General features: G+C 42.7%; 1 protein-coding gene across 5 annotated transcripts in view; it reads right to left on the bottom strand.

Annotated features, from left to right (window-relative positions):
- KNL1 (kinetochore scaffold 1) overlaps positions 1 to 22,269 on the bottom strand; it is a 51,688-nt gene that overhangs the window by 21,615 nt on the left and 7,804 nt on the right. For 4 of the 5 annotated variants that reach the window (XM_075927103.2, XM_075927101.2, XM_075927102.2 and 1 more), the window contains 8 exons: positions 16,903 to 16,964; positions 16,109 to 16,155; positions 12,352 to 12,391; positions 11,434 to 11,471; positions 11,038 to 11,090; positions 2,202 to 8,114; positions 1,204 to 1,351; positions 18 to 85 (listed from right to left, as the gene is read on the bottom strand). In XM_075927103.2, coding sequence (XP_075783218.2) covers positions 18 to 85; positions 1,204 to 1,351; positions 2,202 to 8,114; positions 11,038 to 11,090; positions 11,434 to 11,471; positions 12,352 to 12,391; positions 16,109 to 16,155; positions 16,903 to 16,964 — 6,369 coding nt within the window. The remainder of the gene's footprint in view (positions 1 to 17; positions 86 to 1,203; positions 1,352 to 2,201; positions 8,115 to 11,037; positions 11,091 to 11,433; positions 11,472 to 12,351; positions 12,392 to 16,108; positions 16,156 to 16,902; positions 16,965 to 22,269) is intronic. The other variant, XM_089778478.1, reaches the window with a different exon arrangement.

Below are 22,269 nucleotides of genomic sequence, written 5' to 3'. Positions count from 1 at the left end.
ATTAGATACTTACATACCTCAAATACATTCTCTTCGCAAATACTGTCCATGAGAAGCTGAGATTCCCTCTGACTGCTTCGCTGTACTAGAGAGAAGAAACACTGCTGTGGTTCAAAAATAAAACTATGTAGTCATGACTGTAGGTCCGTACTAGTTCAGATTATAACAATTTTTATATTAAATTAGAGATTGACCTTCAAACCACTTCAACAATGCTTTTACTGCTTATAAATTGCATACTCAGGGCTTGTCTACACTTATGGTGCTGCAACAGTGGAAATGCGCCACTGTGGGCTTAGTGAAGACACTACTATGCCAAAGGCAGAGTGACCGCATCAGCGTAAGTACTCTAATTCCTCGAGAGACAGTAACTATGACAAGAGAAGCCCTCCCATCGCCACATCCCTCTCTATACTGGGAGTTAAATTGCTGTAACTGTCACTCAGAGGTGTGAGTTTTCCACACCCCTTGGTGTCGTAGTTATACTGATATAAGTTATTGTGTAGACCGTGGCTTAGCAACCAAAGAAATACTGTTGGGGAAATCTGAGGTGATAGAAAAGTTTTTTAGTAGTTAATTATATTAGATTTCTAAAGTTTATGGTATTAGGATATATTCTAAAACATTTAGATATTATTCGCATGGCTTATTAGGCTGATGGTAAAGAGAGTTATAGGATCAGAGTTAAGTTGCTTATGAACCTTAACTTCACAATTCTCAAATGTCAATGTTATTTTTGGTTTTAAGTTCCACTGTAATTAAATTTTCTGTTTGTCATATCTCCAACTTTTAAATCTTATTTGTCTGAATAATCAAATGAGACAAACTTATCTATATTTTATATACCAAAGACCCAGTTCTGCCTGTTATATGTTCATTACTTCCACCTGTATCATTTCAATTGATCTGACACGTGAGCCTCTTTATTATGAATGCAACCAAGGCAGAGCAGAGAAAAATTATTGCTGGCCTTCCCTTCATCTAGTAACAAGAAACTGCTTTTTCTAAATCACTTCTCAGGGGAAATACCATTACAATTTGTACTCTTCTACAGAATCAAAGAGCTATCTTAACTGAAAAAGATTAATCCATAGCACCATACACAGATTACATGACATGCAACATTCCCAGAGAAGATACATACTGGTAAGAGACCCTTATCCATTGAGTTATTTTAGGTGAATACTGCCAAGAGAGTCTTACTACTAAAATCTGTATCAGCTTTAAGAGAATCCAGGCAGCTGCTGTTGCTAGAGTTGGTCCTCTCCAGGCTTTTAGATAACGGACTTGAAGGATTTTCACCTTCATGAGTTTCTGCTTGACTGTGAGATAAAATCACACTGGAGGCAACCTAAAATTAAAAAAAAAAAAATCAAACTGTTAAAAGAACAGATATTTATTAGGACACTTGCTATACAACAGCTACATTATGACTTTCAATAGCATATCATGTTTAGCTTTTGCATGCTTGTATGTAGGACCCCACCAAATTCACAGTCAATTTTGTCTATCATTCATGATTTTTAAAAATAAATTACATGATTTCAGCTATTTAAATATGAAATTTCACAGCGTCAGAATTGTAAAGATGGCATGGTATGATATTGGCACTTACTTCTGCACTGCTGCTGGTGGGGCACTACCTACTTAGATGGGTGCCCTGGCCAACAGCGGCCACTCTCCAGCCATCCAGCTCTGATGGCAGTGAAGTAGTAAGGGTGGCAATATCATGAACCACCCCTGGGGAAAAAAAACAAAACAAAAACAAACAAAAAAACCCACACCTTGTGACTGGTCTCCCCTGAGAAATCTGTATAGCGTAAGGTAAAAGCATACAAAAGACCAAATTTCACAGTTCATGATGTACTTTTCATGGCTGTGAATTTGATAGGGACCTAACACACAATAATTGCATGGTAATTCTTTCTTTAGTAAGAGTGGGTGCTTTAAAACTGGCAGGAGAGGCCTTACTCCCCCTGTTATCCCAAATTCCCTCTCACTTCAAATGGGTGTTCTACACATCAATTTCTTTTGTGGCTAAGGCAAGAGACAGGAACAGTATTGAACTGGTGATTGAGTGAAACCCCAAGTGTAAAGACTACACTAAAACTTTTAAATTCACATTCCTATAATTTAGGCGGAATAAAATCAAAGCACTGTGACAGATGACCACATTCTGATTACCAAGTAATTAGGCTCACCTGCTGTTCTTTTGTAGTATCTCGATCCCAGCTCTCAGTCCTCTTTATCTTCTTTCCTTTCTGGAGTTCCTCTTCCTCTTGTTCCCAAGCTCTCTTCTGGTTGTTGCAAGTTTCTTGCTCCTCTAGTGGATTGCTTTTATTACAAAATCTCTCTTTTTTGTTCATCTCATTACAGGTACCATCATGGGGCTCATAACTTACAAACTCAGCTGAATCCATTTCCTCTGGACATGTAGGAAGCAATTCCTCATCTATATACTGAGAAGGGCTCAAGTTCTGCCTTTCAATGGGACAGATGATGTCAGAGGTTTTGCCGGTGACTGAATTTATTTCTGAGGCCTGAGCTTCTACTCTGCTCGTTGCTTTGACGTTGAGGCACACACTTGGAGCAACGGAATCTCTTTTGTTTGGCAATTTAGGTGGGAAGATACCTAGCGGTAGCTTTCTCACTTGACATTTATCTCTATGTGTTGTGTCTAAAGGAGTACCAGCAGGGGCATCTCCAGTTTCAAAATATACATTTTCCTCTTCTTTGATATCAAATGCATTATTGGACTCCTTTTCAACATCTTTTCCTAAGCTCAAGAGATCTTCTGAATGTGTTGCCAGTTTGGGAAAATTTTCAGCCAGATTAGACCCAGCAGCAGTTTGAGAGACCGGGAAGACTTCAGATTTCCTTCTACAATTTTTTAGCCTTATACAAATATTAACAATACCTGATAATTCAGGCACAAGTTTAGGATCTACTTGTTCTGCACAAATGTCACTGACTTGTGAGAATTGCTTAGTCTGTTCAGAGTCTTCCTGGAAATCTTTCGTAAGTTTTTCCCATTCAGCAGTCACTCTCTTGCATTCCTTACTCTCTTTGTAAGAAATAACCATGTCTGCTCCATCAGTATCTACCTCTGAAGGTTTGTGTTCATGTCTAGTTGAAGCCAACTTCTCTGAATTATCTTTTAAATCTATACTGCCAGTCTCCAACACATTAACTGCATCCCTAATCAAACTATCAATGCTCTCCTTAGATAAATGAGACTGCTGGACTGGAATTTGAACTTGAGACATGCCAATACCATTTTTTCCATCACAATCCAGGAGGCTATTCTCAGCAGCTTCTTTTATTTGACTTTCTGTCTTGTAAGTCAAGGATTCTGTTTGGTTCTCTGGAAGCTTGAAAGACACTCTCTTTGATTTAAGTTTTACTTGTTTTCTCAGATCCTGGCAGTATACAGAACTTGAGCTACCCGTGGGAAGGTTAACAACATTCTGTGGTTCTTGAACAATATCCAGAATGACTTCTGGAAGTGGCAGAGACAGAGGACCAATGGATTTTTCCGTGGCAACATTGTGGATTTTGAATGTATCTGTTTCTTCCTTTTTATAGGGAAATACTGAAGCTGAGAAAGCAGGGAAATCCAGTCCACGTTTGTCCCTAGAATCTGAGTGGCATCCATTACCCAAATCTTCTGCATGCTTAAAATGCATTCTCTCCCCATAGGTAGGGGCGGATATTCTCCACAAGTTCTGCTGTTGGTGACTTTCACTTGACACTTCTTGGTTCTCAGATCCTTGAAGATTATTACTATTAATAGCAACAGTGTGAGATGCAGTGATATCCATCTTATCCTGGTTACATGTAAACATAATGGTTTCATTAGCAGGAAGCACAGGAACAACATGAGTGGTTTGCGCTCCTTGTAGGGCAATTTCATCATCTAAGGACACTGTATGTATTTTAGTGGTCTCCATATCATCACCCATCACAAACAAAACTGTTTTGCTATTTGAAAATGCTTCCTGTTTAACACACTTATCCAGTTTTAATCTATCTACATGCATGATTTTTTCCACAGTTTTATCAACAGTGTGAGATTCAATTATTTCCATATCGGCCTGATTAAATGCAAACACCATTTCACCTCCCTGAAATGCAGACTGGGCTGGAGGTGGTCTCTTGCCTTGTGGGACAATTTCATGATTTATTGCTGCTGTATGGCTCTTTGTGACCAACATGTCATTCTCACCACCCAGTGGAAACACAACAGTCTTTTCACTGCTTGATCCAATCAGACGTCTTGTTCCAGTCCCTTTATCAAGTTCTGACACAATCTGGGATGCAGCCAAAGATTTATCAATTACAACAGTGTTGGGTCTAGTTATGTCCATGTCATCATTGGATGTAAATACAACAGTTTTATCTGCAGGAACTAAAGGTACTGCCTTACTTGAAATCTTGCCTTGTAGGTAAATTTTGTTGTCTGTTGTCAAGGCGTGAGTTTTGGTCATCTCCATGTCATTCTCATCACCCATTGAAAACACAACAGTCTTTTCACTGCTTGATCCAATCAAACTTCTCATTCCAGTCCCTTTATCAAGTTCTGACACAATCTGGGGTGCAGCCAAAGATTTATCAATTACAACAGTGTTGGGTCTAGTTATGTCCATGTCATCATTGCATGTAAATACAACAGTTTTATCTGCAGGAACTAAGGGTTCTGCCTTACTTGAAATCTTGCCTTGTAGGTAAATTTTGTTGTCTGTTGCCAAGGCGTGAGTTTTGGTCATCTCCATGTCATTCTCATCACCTATTGAAAACACAACAGTCTTTTCACTGCTTGATCCAATCAGACGTCTCGTTCCAGTCCCTTTATCAAGTTCTGACACAATCTGGGGTGCAGCCAAAGATTTATCAATTACAACAGTGTTGGGTCTAGTTATGTCCATGTCATCATTGGATGTAAATACAACAGTTTTATCTGCAGGAACTAAAGGTACTGCCTTACTTGAAATCTTGCCTTGTAGGTAAATTTTGTTGTCTGTTGCCAAGGCGTGAGTTTTGGTCATCTCCATGTCATTCTCATCACCTATTGAAAACACAACAGTCTTTTCACTGCTTGATCCAATCAGACGTCTCGTTCCAGTCCCTTTATCAAGTTCTGACACAATCTTGGATGCAGCCAAAGATTTATCAATTACAACAGTGTTGGGTCTAGTTATGTCCATGTCATCATTGCATGTAAATACAACAGTTTTATCTGCAGGAACTAAAGGTACTGCCTTACTTGAAATCTTGCCTTGTAGGTAAATTTTGTTGTCTGTTGCCAAGGCATGAGTTTTGGTCATCTCCATATCATCATCTGCTGAAAATATGACAGTCTTCTTATTTGGAAGGGACAATAATAAGTCATTTCTGCTTAACGTCTTCTTTGCGTATGTCCAGCGACATTGGTCACATCTTTGTTTCTGCAGGCTATCCTCAGCTATCATGGTACAGGATGAGGTCAAATCCTTTTTTGGGGGAAATAAAGTATTTTCTTCTCTTTCTGTTAAAACTGTATTAGGAACATTTACTACATGGCTACCAGTCAAATCCATATTTTCCTCAGAGAAACACACAACTGACTTTTCCAAAAGAGAAGCCATCTGTGAATTTTCTGTATCTAGCATTGATGTCCTGGCTAGTGATAGCTGTTCTGCACCTCTCAAATTCATGTAATCAATTTTAACAGTCTGACTTTTAGTGAAATCCTGTTTGGAAGAAAGTGAAGCAGCTTTATGAGTTGAAGAAAGCATCTCAGGATTTGCAGAGTTAGCCACTGTCTTGTTGAATGCTGCCACAGTATAGCTTTGCTGTTGCAATTCAGAATTTTTTGAATCAATGTATATTCCTGCTATCTTCCCAAAATGCACGTCTCCATTAACTCCAGAAGGAAGGGACTCATCACCAGAAGTGAAAGAAAACCTTGCAGCAGCAAGGGCTGGAATTTGGTTATTTTCAGGAGCATTGTCCTCTTGATTTGAGTTCATTCTGAGGCTCCCACATTCTATTGCCGCAGTCTGACTTCTAGTAATATCTATATCAGAACCACCAGAAAATAAGGTTTTATTTTGTAGTGGCTTAGATATTATGCTGTTCTGAGTATGTGTACTCTCATATTCTTGTGCTACAAAAATAGGAGCAAACTCAAGAGCATCAATATGATTCCTGGTTATATCCATACTTTGATCATCTGGGAAAACAGTTTTGTCATTAGTATAAGCAAGTGAAGGGTTAACTAGACTTTTCCTCAATTGTTGAGATATTTCACAGTTGTGACTGACAAAGATGTGACTTTTAGAAATATCCATCTCTTGCTCTTGTGATGAAAAAATAATGGTCTTGGCATTGGGATGGCTTCTTTTAATATCCATGTGATCACCAATTTCTGAACAAGAAATTTCCTTGTCAAGGTTTAGAGGATTTACAGCTTCATTCACTTGTTTGTCCCATTTCTCTCCTGGAATAGCTTTAGGCTGAATTTGTTGCAGACTTGTAGTTATTCCAGTGTTTTGATTGTCAATGACTACAGCATGACATTTAGTTATTTCCATTTCTTCCTGATCATTCAACCTGGAAGAGCTAGATTTGTTACCAAAAATTTGCGGCTTGAATTTCATACCATTGGACATAGCAGCAGAGACAGGAGGAAGTTGACTTGCAATGTCCTCTTCAACATTCTTGGCAATGTAACTTCTAGTTATGTTCATATCCTCTCCTGAAAAAACTATTGTTTTGTCACCTAGCAGGGACTTCTCTGTTCCTTTCACTGCCCTGAGTTGAAACGTGTCCTTAGAAGTCCAAGCACCAGGACTTGCACATAAATGTAGCCCTGGAGTCTCAGAAGCAGCTCCATGACTTCTGATCCCTTTTTCACTTCCATTATTTGGCACGGAAAATATTGTCTGTGGCTTGTTTTTACATTGCCTGAGAACGTGATTATCTGAAGTTATCTGACATTTTGTAATGTCCATGTTCTCATCTCCTGAAACAGTTTTTTCCATTAGCAAAGAGCTGGCATTTCCTGCTTTTTTAAAAGCATCAAAGAAAAACCTGCCAGTTGCCTTGGAAGTTTCATTATAGTTTACCATTGTACAATTCCCAGTCATTTCCATATCATTACAGCTGGAAAAGACAATGGTTTTATCATTGTGGAAGACAGACTCAGGAGAAACACATCCAGGAACCACAGTCCTTGATCTGCAACCTTGATTAGAGGTCTCTGATGCTTTGTGATTGTCTGTCAAGATTGTATGGCTTCTTGTAATATCCTCCTCCTCTTCCACACTTACAGTTTTATTTTCAACACACCTTTCAGAGGCTTGTGGAACAATCAATTGATCGTTAGATGTTCTTTTTAATCTAGAATTGTCAGCCGCAAAACTGGATGATAAATCCATTCTCGTGTTCTGACTTTGATTCTCAATGGTGACTGCGTTATTTTTGGAGGGGGACATTTTTACAGTTTGGCAAGTAGTCATATCCATATCTCCATAAGCCACAGTAACATCCCCATATTCTAATTGCTTTGATGAGGCCTCACAAGTATTGGGGAACATAGTATTAATATTAGATACATGACACTTTGTAATATCCATTCCACCATCTTCTCCTCTGAATATTCTAGTCACATTGTCTGTATTTTCTTGTGTATGGGAATATACATACTCCGTTGGAGAAAATCCACTACTTTCTGAAACCTGTATAGGGACAAAAAACAGGTTCTCTTTGTCAGGTCCTTCAACAGTGGGGCTGACAAATGTTTCACTTGACTTCAAGCTTGTCAAGAATTCATTGAAATCTATTTTCTTTACAGGGTCACGGTCTGGCTTCTGTTGAAGAGATGGACATGTATAATTTGCCTCTGTAGGATCACAGAAAAAACGAAATTCCGTCTTCATTTCTGACCCTTCATTTTTAGATGTTAACTCAGCTAAAAATGATTTGATATCTATTTTCCGAGGTTTGTCAATTTCTTCATTGCTTTTAAGGTTACGTGTGATCACTGCAGTGTGACTAGCTGTCATATCCATTTCATTTTCATCCAAAAAGATAAGTGTTCTGTCGTTCCTATTTGTTTGATTGTTGACATTCCACTAATGGAAGACAGGAAATGACTGTTACTAACATTCACAAAAAGTGTTAACCAATTATTTTGTTTAAACAGGCTCAATTAATATAACTTAAAGGCCAGTTTAAAAAAAAAAAAAGACTGTCACTTGTATCTTACCTTCTGGACAAGCAGTAAAAGTACAGACATAACTATAGCTAAAAATTAAAGCCTTCAAAGTTTAGAGTCAAGGCTCTGAACTTACAGCATAATGCTATTTAGCATTTTGTTTTAAAGTTAAGAGTTTACTTCCGAATTTTACAGGGCTATATTAACTTCTGATATGTTGGATTGATCTTGCTTAGATTATAATTTGATCACTGACCCCAATTCATAAAATTATGGTCAGTTACGGACTTAAAATGTTCCTTTTTTTTCCAGTCATATGTTGTGGCCTAATCTTTCTTCCTAGATGCAACCAAAACCCCTCCCCTGTTGCTGGCATATGTTGCATAAAGTCTCCACCCAAGCTATTACTTGATTTTACATATGGATTTTCTAGAAATATCCTAAACTGTAAGGTCCTGCCAACACATGACACAGACTGACAAAAACCTCCTGCAGACTGCATTGCTGTGGGGGAGGAAGGGCACTTGTCTTCTAAATCACTTCATTACTGATGATTTATAAATGATTCTCTGAAGCTTTGTAATTTTCAGCTACATTGCCTTTTAAACTCTGCAACTCATTGTAATCTTTGTTAAACCTTGCAACTTTGTAACTCTATGCAACTTTGCTTTAGAAGTTCAGAAACCTACTGTAAGCTTGGTGATTGTTGAGCCATGCAACTTTGTAATCTTTGTAACTCTCAGCCACTTTGCTCTAAACTGCATTCTCCCCTTAGATATGAATGCGTGTGCGCGCACAAGTGCGGGTGGAGACTGTTGTGTGTTTAGGATTAGAAACTGCAAGCCTGAGCACTTGGAGCCAGATGATGAGTCATCAGACCAATTAAGACAAAATACAGAAACTGTTTTTCCTTTGTGATCCTGTCTAATATCTGTTTTGTGGGCATTGATCCTTTGGCGAAGTGTCTGAGACGTTTGTCCAATGTACATAGCAGACGGACATTTTTGGCACATGATAGCATTGCCATTTCAACCAGAAAGCACGCTGTCTCAACAACCTAATTACATGCATCCTACTCCAGAAGACGTTCAAATCTGCACTTGAAAGGGAATCCTCTGAACTGTCATTCATGCTAAAATTTGACACTCTCCACGGGGGGTTGAACAAAGACACCAACTACCTTACCCATTACAAAGATAGCTTCCCCAATTATCACCTCTAATACCATTAGCTCACAGACATCTACCTTTCCCCACCTCTAATATCATTAACTCACAGGCATTTACCTTCCTTCCCCCCCGCCCCCGCATTCCCCTTCTGTTCTGAAATGTGATTTGTCCTTTTCATACGTGTTAATTTTTTTTAATTGTATCCTTTGGTATATATGGTTGTGACTATTTTCTTCCACTATTTGATCTGAGGAAGTGGGTCTGGCCCACGAAAGCTCATCATCTAATAAACCATCTTGTTAGTCTTTAAAGTGCTACATAGTCCTGTATTTTGTTTCAGCTACACCAGACTAACGTGGCTACATTTCTATCACCAGACCAATTAAGGACACACTGCTGCTCTGCTGGATCAAGGGAAGTCTGGGCATGCTCCCTGGTGATGAATGTGGATGAGTCACAGGAGTTATACAGAGGCAATAAAAGGAGAGAGCACATAATAGAAGCCCTTTTTCTGAGATGGTCTTCTTTCTGCAGCCAGAAGCTCTTTCTTTTCTGACCAGCTCCCGAGCCATGATCAGCAGACAGACCCTCCAGAATCAACATGCCATGGCTCCTTCTGCAACTCATATGTCTGTGTAAGTGTGTGCATGCCTGAGGGCAGGAATGAATATGTATGTGAGATAAAGTTTAAACTAAAGGGGAACCACTTAGTGGCAGCTTTGTCCTCTTTAGTTTAACCATATAGTGGAGTGTTAATTCCTCAATCAATAAATCCATACTAGTGTAACCCTGGGTGGTCTCCAGTGGGAATTTATGGGTAACAGCATATGTATGCTCATATCAGCAATGAGATCTGGAAGTTATATAACTCTTTCCTAAACCAAGATGATAATGAAGAAAAGGTTTAGATAGGCCCAAACAATCTAATGTAGTGAAAGAAAAATTGACCAATAATGATCCATAATTGACTAGGGTCCTCATTTTATAAAGCACAGATCAAGAGGAAAATGTCTACATCCTTTACATAAAGTTCAATACTGTTACGCAACGCAAACAATAGACAGCATATTAGAAGAAACATAACCTGTTTGGGCTTTTCTAAGATGAATAGGAGTGTAGGCTTTAACTTGACTAATTTAGCATGTGTCAAAATATACACTGCCTTATCCATACTGGATTTTAGAACATTTTAGTTAGCTTGTATTAAATAAGACCCCTTTAAGTCCTAGTCTAGAAAAAGTCAAAGGGCATTGCAGTAGCAAATATCTTGGCAAAAGCTGGCGGGGGGGGGGGGGGGGAAGCATATCCGACAATACTGGATTACATCCTGCCAGGATGCATAAGTAAAATATAACAGCACACAAGCTCAGTAATTTATATGATCGTGATTACAAGCTCTCTCAACATGGAAATTATCAAGCTACTTTCAAGTCTGCAGTATCTCAGAATGACATTGATCAGATTGGGAGAAAGTGTTTGGAAGAAAGCGTGAACATTATTTTATTTCCAAGATAAAGATGAAAAAGATCCTGTTTGTTCAGCAACTCGGTTACATTTTAAGTTGCATTTTCATCTTTGCTAATTAGGTCTCTTACTTCCTACACACAAATGAATGCAACAGAATTTGAACCCAAATATTCTCGGTATGAAAGAATGAAAATATTTACATACCTCCGTCTGTTGCACCAGAGTCTGGATTGGGGCATGAAGCAAAGTGTCCATCCCTTTTAAAGAGGAAAATAAAGTACTTCATCCATTAAGTTCAGGATCACAAGAAATGGAGATCTGCGAACTTACTATACATGTATCAGTAACTGAGTGTGGACTGAACAAATATACAGTCATCTAGGACACATACTTTTTCAGAAGTCTCTTGTGAAGAAGTAGCTGAAGTCCTACAGCTGGATACTTGCAAAGCAGTTTATGGGGCAAAAAACCCAGTTTAGACAACAATTATCTTCATTAACAGACAGATTGTTCTAGGACTGCTCAAACCCTTTATCTGAATAAGTAGCTTTGGACAAAAGTAACCTGTTAATAAAGAAAGAAATCTACTTTCAAACTTACCAGTAATCTCACAGTGGACAGCTTCAGTGTCTTCATTTCTATATTTTTTTTTTTTTTAAAAAAAAGTAGTTTTACATAAACAGCTTTTACTAATAGCTTTCAAAAAAAACCAGTACTCTCATTTCAGTAGCATAGCAAGAAGTGAGCATTAGGCATGGAACAGAGTTCAGGTACTGAACAGCATGTAACAGATGATGTGAGCAGATCTGTAAGACAACAAAGCTACAGTCCAAGAAGGCTGAAGAGAGCCCTTAAGCCAAGAAATTATTGCAACATAACATGTAAATATGATACTGCCCATCCCAAATATTTTGTATAGTGGTGAACTTTTACTTTCCACTGAAGAAGAAAAAGAGCTAAAATTATTCCTCAGTCTAAGCCCAGATCTTCTGCTTTGGGTTATCACCACCTGCTCCCAATGAGCTTTAAGGCAGTTTGAGTCCATTCTTCTAATAACTAAAAGGCTCCAGTCACTCCATCTCAGGGAAAGGAGAGTATCAAACAAATACTTGATTCTGTTCTCAGTGCGATTTCTGAGGCCCCCCTCTTTTCAGTATCCTTTAACTGCTCTTTCAGTTGCCCTTGTCGCAGCAGGTCTGGGACCAGGCCACCCTGGCCGGAATGGGTCACCTGGCCATGGCAGGTCCAGCTCATGGCAGAGTTGCACCCCAGCCATGGCAGATTCAGGCTCCCACTGGCTTCAAGTCGTTCCTTCTCTGGCCATGGGAGATTGGAGGCTGAGCTAGGTTGAGATGGGGGAGGGCCGCCCCACCCCAAATGGGTTCCTTGAGCATCTGTGTGATGCTAAATAGGTAGTGGCATAGCTTATGGAGAACTTGGGTTGCATCATGTAAGGAATTTTCCCCCCCTCAGGAGCATAGCTCTGATATGCAAAAAAAAAGAATTTTCCATACTTACTGGTTGGATAGGACTGGATTCCTTTCATTTGTTGCTCTCTCTAAAAAACAAAACAAGAACACAACTATTAAAAGCACCAATATGAGAAGCTACATCAAGGCATTCAGTTAAGAATTAAGGGGTTCTATCATTTTTTACTTTTGATGTCCCCTCAAGTTAGAAAGCCAGAGGAACTAAACAGCTTGAAGTTCTGTTAACTCTTTTCAGATACTTGCTACACAAATTTTGGGGAGCTTGAGTAGAGATAAGGATATTTTGCTAGGTGTGTAGAAACTGAATTTAAATTGCTTAAATATATGTAATAGGAACGTTTATGGAAGCTGACTACTCCAGACAACTTTCATTTGGTTGCCAAACATTTTGGAGTGGAAAAGTCGACTGTTAAACTCACACTGATGGAAGAGTGCAGGGCCATCAATCAGCTCCAGTGTATCCACTTGCCATTCCATAATGTTTAGAAGCCACTGCATGCTCTCCTTACACTCCCTCCTGTCACTCTCCCTCCACTCTTGCAATTTTTTGTTTGGTGTCTGCCGTCCTTAGAACATCTTGCAAAAACTCCTCTCTAGTCTTTCTTGAACGCTTCCCTGCCCATCTCAGATGCTTTGTAGGTGTTAGAACTTCCTAAGACTGGAATTCAGAAGCCAGTTCTAGCAGGGCCAGAATTGTAACATGTCACAGAAGGCCCGCTGTTAACACTAGACACAGCCCAAAGCTTTTGAAACACTTGCACTGTTCACATATCTAGCACTGCCTGACTGTCCTGGAGTGAGCATACATTACAGGAGCCCCAAAATGGTGAGTTCACCACTGTGGCAGCAGCGGGAACCTTAAGTGCAGCCGGACAAGGAAAAGGGCTAGGAAAAAGCTTAGCTGTGGCGGTATTCCTTGGTGCAGTAGGGCAAAGGAAAAAAGGCAGGGAAAATCCTTGTAGCAGACTTGCAGGGAAATCCCTTGCTGAGTAGGGTGCCAAGAAGGGGTTTTCATTTCCACATGGCCATACTGTGTTTTAGGCAGGTGTGAACTGGGGAGAGCACAGAGGAGGAGGGGCAAAAGTAGTAATGGCCACTTATTTCCACAGGCAGTGTTTACCCTGGAAGACATTTCACTGTTTAGAATGATAAGGGAAGCAAAGGAGTGCCTTTTTTTCAAGTACAGGTTCCATTTGGGACAATGCGTGGCTTGTGTTCATGCAGAGGTGGTCCCCCTTCTGATGGCACAGTGGCCCTTCAGGGGTCAAATACCACATCTGCTTTACCAGCTAATCTGAGAAGGGTGGAACGGAAGCTTCATGAAGCTTTAGATAAAGTCTGAGACACAGATTACCGAGATGCAAGAGATTGCCTCAATGGCCTGTTAACTATCTGACTAACCAACCATCTGCTAGTAGCAGCATCACACTGAACAAAATAGCCTCCTTTCTGTAACCCTCCCACTCTCATCAAGTCACTTGTGTGCTTCCTGAGACCCAACCCACTTACTACAGGCAGTCCCCGGGTTACGTACAAGATAGGGACTGTAGATTTCTTCTAAAGTTGAATTTGTATGCAAGTGGGAACTGGCGTCCAGATTCAGCCACTGTTGAAACTGACCTGCGGCTGACTACAGGAAGCCAGAGGCAGAGCTGCTCTGCCCCGGGCTTCCTGGAATCAGCCGCTGGTCAGTTTCAACAGTGGCTGAATCTGGACGCCTGGGACAGAGCAGCTGGGGCGCTGCCGGGTAGGTCTCCGCAGCGTCACTCCTCGGCGCTGAGGGGACCAACCCAGCAGCGCCCCAGCTGCTCTACCCCAGGCATCAGTGAGAAAAGCCTGGTCTGCTGGGGGGGCACAATAGCAGACCAGGAAGACATCCTCCGCAGCGAGAAAAGCCTGGGCCCCCCAGCAGACCAGGCAGACGCGGGCGGCGGGACCGCCGAGACGCGCCAGTCCCGCCGCCCGCGTCCTCCGCGGCTTTGCTCCGCGTCTCCCTGGTCAGCAGACCAGGGAGATGCGGAGCGGCTTTTCTCGCCACGGAGGACGCGGGTGGTGGGACCGCGGTACGTCTGGGCGGTCCCGCCGCCCCCGTCCTCCGCGACGAAAAAAGCCCCGTTCGTATGTAGGTATCCAATGTAAGTCGGATCCACGTAACTTGGGAACTGCCTGTAGTCACATCATCCACAGCCACCAAGGGCTGGGAGTGGCTTGCCTCTTTCAGGGGGTGCAAAACAGTTCTTGACTGCAAGCCCCTATGGATGCCAAGTCTTCCTCTGGCTCTGGGACCCTCTCCCATTCAGCACAGTCTGCCACAACTTCCTCCTCCTCTCTCAGTTCACTCCCAGAGCCCCCTGAGCCTTTGAGGTATTCACAGCGGTCTTTGGAGTAGAGGTGGGATCACCTCCAAGTATATCATCCGGCTCTTTGTAGAATCTGCAGATTGTGGATGCATCACCAGAGCAGCGGTTTGCTCCCATGTCTTATGGTAGGCATTTCACAGCACCTTCACTTTGACCCTACATTGCAGCATGTCATGGTCACGGCCCCTTTCAGACATGCACCTTGTTATCTGTCCTTAAGGATCATAATTCCTATGCCTGGAGCAAAACTGGGACTGGACTGCCTCCTCTCCCTAAACACTGATGAAGTCCAGCACCTCAGCATGGCTCCAAGCAGGGGATCTCCTAGGGCAGTGGTCCCCAACCTTTTGGGGCTGCCGGTCGCCCGGGGACAGGGCCACTCACGCGCTGGGCGCCCGGGGGTGGGGCTGAGCATGAGCCCAGGGGCGGGGCCACCCATACACCGCATGCCCAGTACCAGCGCCACCCATGCGCTGCACTCCCGGGGCTGACACCTCTCCTGTGCCGCACATCCAGGGGTGGGGCTGCCCCTACGCCACGCGCCCGGCACCAATCCTGTGCCGCGCACCCAGGGGAAGGGACAACTCATGCGCTGAATGCCTGGGACCGGCGCCGCACCTGTGTCGCGTGCCCAGAAGTGGGGATGCACATATGCCAGCGCACCTGGGGCCGGCACAGCCCATGCACCACATGCCCAGGGGCAGAGCCGTCCATGTACTATCCGCCCGGGGCTGGCGCCGCCCCAATCACTCGGCAGGTGCACAGAAATGGCCCGGCCAGTGCCATGGTGCCCGCGGACACCACGTTGGGAACCACTGTCCTAGGGCATGGAGCAGGCATGACCAGCTGGAGAGATGCACTGAGAACACACCACGTGCATTGAGCAAACAGGAAGAGGACTTTCACATTTCAAAAAGAACACAAAGGGTGTGTCTGAGGGTTGGTCACCTGAGAGCAGGCTAGTAGAGTTCAAACAGATGACCAGAGAGACAAGAACAGTCATTACGGGTAGGGTGCCAGAGGCTAGTCAGGACACAGTATAATACCATGATGTCCACACTGACACCCCAGTGCACTACCCAGAGTGCAGCAAGCTCTATGCTTCTCACAAAGTTGGTTTAGCTAGAGTGCAAAAACTCTGGAACTAGTGTGCACTAAGTGCCTTGCCAGTAAACGCACCATGAAAAATTACAGCACTAGGGGCTGATTTACTCTGCAGTAACTTGTCCATGTAGATTTGGCCTTCATTACAAGCTCCACAAATCTGTTAACTAACGGGCTCTCTGAGCCTTATGAAGCTACATATACAGTTGGCCCCACGCTTCTCTATCAGTGACTGACAGATTTAGTTCTGTCTATAAAGCGGCATCCTCACTGGCCAACAAATTTCTAGACCTTGTAATAGAAAAAGAAAGGAGTTTTTACCTGTATTTTCTGGCTCCTCATTAGTTTGAAGATCTGTCTGGAAAACTCTGAAAAACAGAATAACCATTTTTATAAACTAACAAAATTCTCTCTACTGGAGCAAAGGATGTCCTATTTAAAAGCAAGTTAAAAATCAGTTTTGATTTCAGGCCTTTTCTATATTGTAGGTTCTACAAGGTATTTGAATACAAGTATTCAGAAAGACAAGAACTTTCTGAACTTACCTCCAATCTCCCATGGTACTTTTTGCACTTGAAATGAAAGCCACTCTTCTGACAGGCAGAATGGGTTAAGAATTTCTTCAAATTCCTGTGATCTCTGACCCTCTCAAATTAAACCCTCCACCAATAATATTCAGTTCCTTCACATGAATTCTCATGTATTTATACAATCCTGTCAGTTTCACTGGCCGCCATCTCATTGTTTATGTATAAATGTACATCACAGACAATCTGTAGATTGGCAACCTTCAGATTAGGAATGTAAAATCCCATTTAATTGGCTAACTGGTTAAACAATATGATCAAAGGAGAGGGCGACTGGGGGGGGCCAGAGATGAGCCCCCTGCAGCATGTAGAGGCTACTCCAGCTCAGACAGAGCAGCCCCTGCCTGAGGCAAGGAAGGGCACCATGCAGGGAGGGGCTTCTCTGACATCCTGATTGGCACAGCTCCAGCCTGACCAGAGCAACCCCTGTCTGCAGCAGGAGCTCCCGCCCACTCCCATGGGGCTGGAGCAGCCCCTTCCCACCCGCACCAGTTAAACCTTCAAATCCGTACTTCAGATTAAACTTACTTTATGGTATCTGCAAAACTGACACGGCGAGAGTTTTTCCGACGCTTCCCAGTGTCATAATCCTGAAGATAAAGAGGACACAACAATATGATTTACAGCTGACAGTTAATCTTATTCCATATAAACTAGCAAACCATTCTTTGGAGAAGATGAGCACACAATAAATGGAACAAATATCAGAGTGGTAGCCATGTTAGTCTGAATCGGCAAAAGCGACGAGGTCCTGTGGCACCTTATAGATGAACAGATTTATTGGAGCATAAACTCTTGTGGACAAAGACCCACTTCATCAGATGCATGTAGTGGAAATTCCAGAGGCAGGTATAAATATACAGGCATAATAAAAAAAGAGTACCTATCAAGAGTAAGGCTAGAGATAATGAGGTCAATTCAGTCAGGGAAGATGAGGCCCACTTCTAGCAGCGGATGTGGAAGTGTGAACACCAAGAGAGAAGAAACTGCTTTTGTAGTTGGCTAGCCATTCAGTCTTTGTTTAATCGTTAAGTGATGGTGTCAAATTTGCAGATGAACTGTAGCTCAGCAGTTTCTCTTTGAAGTCTGGTCTTGAAGATTTTGTTGAAAGATGGCTACCTTTAAATCTGCTACTGTGTGTCCAGGGAGATTGAAGAGTTCTCCTACAGGTTTTTGTATATTACCATTCCTGATATCTGATTTGTGTCCATTATTCTTTTACGTAGGGACCGTCCAGTTTGGCCAATGTATATAGTGGAGGGGCTTTGCTGGCACATGATGGTGTATATTACATTGGTAGATGTGCAGGTGAATGAACCAGTGATTGTGTGGTTGATCTGATTAGGTCTTGTGACGGTGTCGTTGGTGTAGCTATGTGGGCAGAGCTGGCTCCGAGGTTTGTTGCAGGGACTAGTTCCTGAGTTAGAGTTACTGTGGTGTATAGTTGCTGGTGAGAATTTGCTTCAGGTTGGCGGGTTGTCTGTGGGTGAGGACTGGCCTGCCTCCCAAGGCCTGTGAAAGTGAAGGATCATTGTCCAGGATGGGTTGTAGATCACTGATGATGCATTGGGGAGGTTTTAGCTGAGGACTAGGTGATGGCCAGTAGGTGATGGCCAGTGGTGTGCTGTTGGTTTCTTTCTTGAGCTTGTCTTGTAGTAGGAGGCTTCTGGATACGCGTCTGGCTCTGTTAATCTGTTTCCTCGGGCAGGTATTGCAGTTTCAAGAATGCTTGGTGAAGATCTTGTGGGTGTTTATCTCTGTCTGAGAGGTTGGAGCAAATGCGGTTGTACCTTAGTGCTTGGCTGCTAGACAATGGATCGTGTGGTGTGTCTGGGATGGAAGCAGGAGGCATGAAGATAGGCATAGCGGTAAGTAGATTTTTGGTATAGGGTGGTGTTTATGGGACCATCGCTTATTTGCACCGTAGTATCCAGGAAGTGGATCTCTTGCGTAGACTGGTCCAGGCTGAGGCTGATGGTGGGGTAGAAATTGATGAAATCACAGTGGAATTCTTCCAGAGCCTCCTTCCCATGGGTCCAGATGATGAAGAGAAGAAGCACTAGTGGACAAGAGCTGAGGAAGCGTTGTTCCATGTCAGCCATAAAAACGCTAGCATATTGTTATGGGTGCCCATAGCAGTGCCACTAGTTTGGTGATATATAGTGTCACCAAATCTGAAATAGTTGTGTAAGGATAAAGTTACAGAGCTCAGCCACCAGTTGTGCTGTGGCATCATCAGGAATACTGTTCCTGACAGCTTGTATACCATCTACATGTGGGATGTCGGTGTAGAGAGCCTCTACATCCATGGTGGCTAGCATGGAACAGACTCCTGCATCTGTCATTATCTTTAACAGCTCATCAGAACACACAAAACTGGAGTTCCCATATAATCCATAAAGTTAGAGAACCAATCAGAATTAAGGATGCAGCCCTTAAAGTACATCTTTTACACTATTTCCCATGCTAATGGGAAGTGTCTGAAGCACAGTTTCAGATTTCAATATAGCCAGGCCTAATTTATCTAGAAGAATAGTAATTCAATTTACAGATTTTCTGAGACTTCCCATTTCCTAACTATAGATCCCCACCCTCAAGCAAGCAACTACTGTGGAATCCTCCTCAAAAAAATCAGGCATCTAGCAGGCACAGTAAATAGAGCATTACTGATACACTAGAAAATGCATACGGTGCTGAGTAAGAGATTTACAGAATCTCTCTCAATCCTATCAAGTAGCCAAGAAGGATGGGAAGAAACAAAGATTTGTCATCCTCACTATCATGGGAAGAGAAAAGGATGTATCCGAGAATCACAAAGTAACCATAGCCCAGTGACATAGAATACTGGAAGGGGCCCCGAGAGGTCATCGAGTCCAGTTCCCTGCCCTCATGACAGTACCGTGCACTATCTAGATCATCCCTGACAAGTGTCTGTCTAACCTGCTCTTCAATATCTGCAGTGATGAAGATTCCACACCTCACTCCCCCTCCCCCAGGCATTTTATTCCAGTGTTCAACCACCCTGACAGGCAGGACGTTTTTTCTGATGTTCAACTTAAACCTCTCTTGCAATTTACGTCCATTGCTTCTTGTCTTGCAACAGCACTGTTTGTATTGTGTCACTGTGATGACACTATCATAAGGTAAACTGCAATGGAATGTTAGGACTTCACAGCACTAGGACTTTGACCCCATTCACAGATCAAGTGGCTCTGAATCTTAGCAAGATTGCAGATCACTTATTTAAGGGAATACACAAAAGACTTATTTGGACCCTGTTATGAATTACTGCAACAAAACTAATTCCATTAAAATCTTCTAAATGCACTGCAAAAATTATAAATAATGCCAGCAACATGAACAATTATGGGTAAAGTCAAACTGCTTAAGAAATGGTGGCTTTACATTGAACAACATCTCTCAATAGAAACCTTGACAGTTTAAAGACACATTTACTATTGGGAAGATTCCTTACATTGTGGATTGCAAGCTATTCTTCACAAGAACCAGATTGCTCATATGTACTATATATGTAAGTATCTCAGGCTTCATTTGCCTAAAGTGTTGGAAAATATCCAAATTGTTTTATTTACAGTAAACATATACAGAGTCATATTCCTTAAGACCCATTGTAATTGGAAGATAAACCAAGAGTTGCTCTTGCCACTCAGTAAATATGAAGATAACAGCTTGATCAGTTGTGCCCCTTTTCCCTGCCCTTTACATCAATGGTTTTCACCCTCTCTCATTTGCATACCCCTAAAATATTTCAAATGGAAGCATGGATCCCCTTTGGAAATCTGTGGAGCCCCAGAGACCCATCGGCCATAGGTGGAAAACCTGTAAAAGATATAGGACAGACTGTGTTGGCAGACAGTAGTATTTTTTAAAGAGTAATAGAAGAAACAAAGCAAAATGGCCAAGATAGTCATTAAGTAATAGATCATAAAAGAAAGATATAGAAACTAAACTAGCCACATTCAAAAGCTCAAAGGTCAAATATTAGCATCCTATACACATCTTTCTCGCACTCAGTGAAAAATGAGACAAGCAAGCAATTGAAAATTTAGATTCTGTGATCAATGAAAACCACAAGTACTCAGCAAACTCCTTCTGTTAATTAAGTTACATTTTCCACATCCATATTTATCATAATGTAACAAACAGTGTAGTCCATGTAAATCTAGGAGCTCAGATTTAAAGAAGCATATTACAAGTTTGCAGAGCAGCTGAGACTATGTCCACATGTACTGTGTGATGGCAGACATTGTATACTTGAACTAAATCAAGAAACAAAAGTTACTTTGAATAAAAAGAAAATATTAATCTTAAATGGGGATAGGGAACCTTTTTCCTACCAGGGGCCAATGACCTCCTGGAAAAAAAAAAAAGTCAGCTGCAAGCCACACATAGCCACATGGAGAAGCGGGAGAAGGGGTAAAGCAGAAGGAAGGCTTGGGTCTTCCCCTGGCCTAGGCTTTAGAATTAGGTTTTCCAAGACAGAATTGATGCCATTGGCATCTAGTAGAAAAACTGGCAACTTTGTAATTGGAATAGGACCAAAATGAGAGATTCAAGGTACAGGAGGGGCTCCAGGTTAGGGCTGAGGGTTGGGGTGCAGGAGTGGGCTCAGGTGCTGGAGGGGCTGTGGGGTACTTACCTCCAGCAGTTTCCAGATTTGGAAGTGGCCAGCACGTGATGCTGCAACCTGGAAGGGGTAGGGGGGGGAGAACAGGTGGCTCCCATGCTACCCTTGCCTGCAGATGCCGTACCCACAATTCCCATTGCCCGTGGCTTCCAGCCAATGGGAGCTGATAACGCAGCACTGCAGACAAGGTAGCACGTGGAGCTTCCCAGATTGCTATCAGCCATCACTTGCAGCTCTAGTCGAACCATGTGGGAGGGGAAAGAAGGAGGTTCAAGACTTCCAGCCTGTGGCATATAGAGTTGCCCCACGGGCTGAATGAAATTAAGCATGGGGCCAGATCTGGCCTGTGGGCCAAAGGTTCTCCACCTCTACCTTAGAGAGCTTACTGCCCAGTTTTTTATATGTTGATTTTAGCTTTACATATGTAAAATAATTTTAACTGCTACAACACTAATTATCCTTAAAACTAAATGTTACTGACTGTAACAAAGAGAAGTAATATCTACTAATGGCTGGTCATCACTCTTCTAGGGATGTTAAGAAGCACGTACAGTAGACTTCCAATAATCCGACACCTTTGTGACCTAGGTGGTGCCAGATTATCAGATATGCCGGAGTACCAGGAGGTACTATAAGGGGGCATACACCTAACCCAATCCCCTCCCCACCCATTATGCTCGGGTCCTGGAGCCACCAGTAGAGCCACGCGTCTCCCTCCAGGCACTGGAGCACATGCGCTGAGCAGCCGGCTTTTCAATGAGCTGGCCAGGACGCCATGTGCAACCCAATCCCCTTCCCTTCCCCAGAGCCAAACATCTCCCCTCCCTGCTGTCACCCAACCCCCTTCTCCACCAACCTTATGTCCGGGTCCTGAAGCAGCTGCCTGTGCTCAGTGGCCGGCTGCTAGCACATGTAAGCTGGACACTGTGTGCGCTGAGGACCGTGAGCAGAACAGCGCAGGCCAGGTTCCAGTTGATGCTGGACTACCAGGAGTGCCGGACAACTGGATGTCGGACTATTAGATTTTTACTGTAATTTGTTAATTGTGTAGCTGACAAAACTGGTGTCAACTACACAATCGATAAGGATTAACACTGCAAGCACTCCACTTGTGCCAGGTCCCAGGAGCTACCTCTGCAATAATACTTTCCTTGCAGAACCGTAGCAGGGCAGCCCCCAGGACCAGCGCAAGCCAAAATTGAGCCAGGCTGTTGGCCAGCCCTCTAAATATTCACTGGCAGAGCCAG

The sequence above is a fragment of the Pelodiscus sinensis genome, chromosome 5 (assembly GCF_052426305.1).
Source record: "Pelodiscus sinensis isolate ZL-2025 chromosome 5, ASM5242630v1, whole genome shotgun sequence".
Lineage (NCBI taxonomy): Eukaryota > Metazoa > Chordata > Testudines > Trionychidae > Pelodiscus > Pelodiscus sinensis.
Note: the sequence above shows the minus strand (reverse complement) of the source record. Positions and strands in the feature narration are given on the sequence as shown.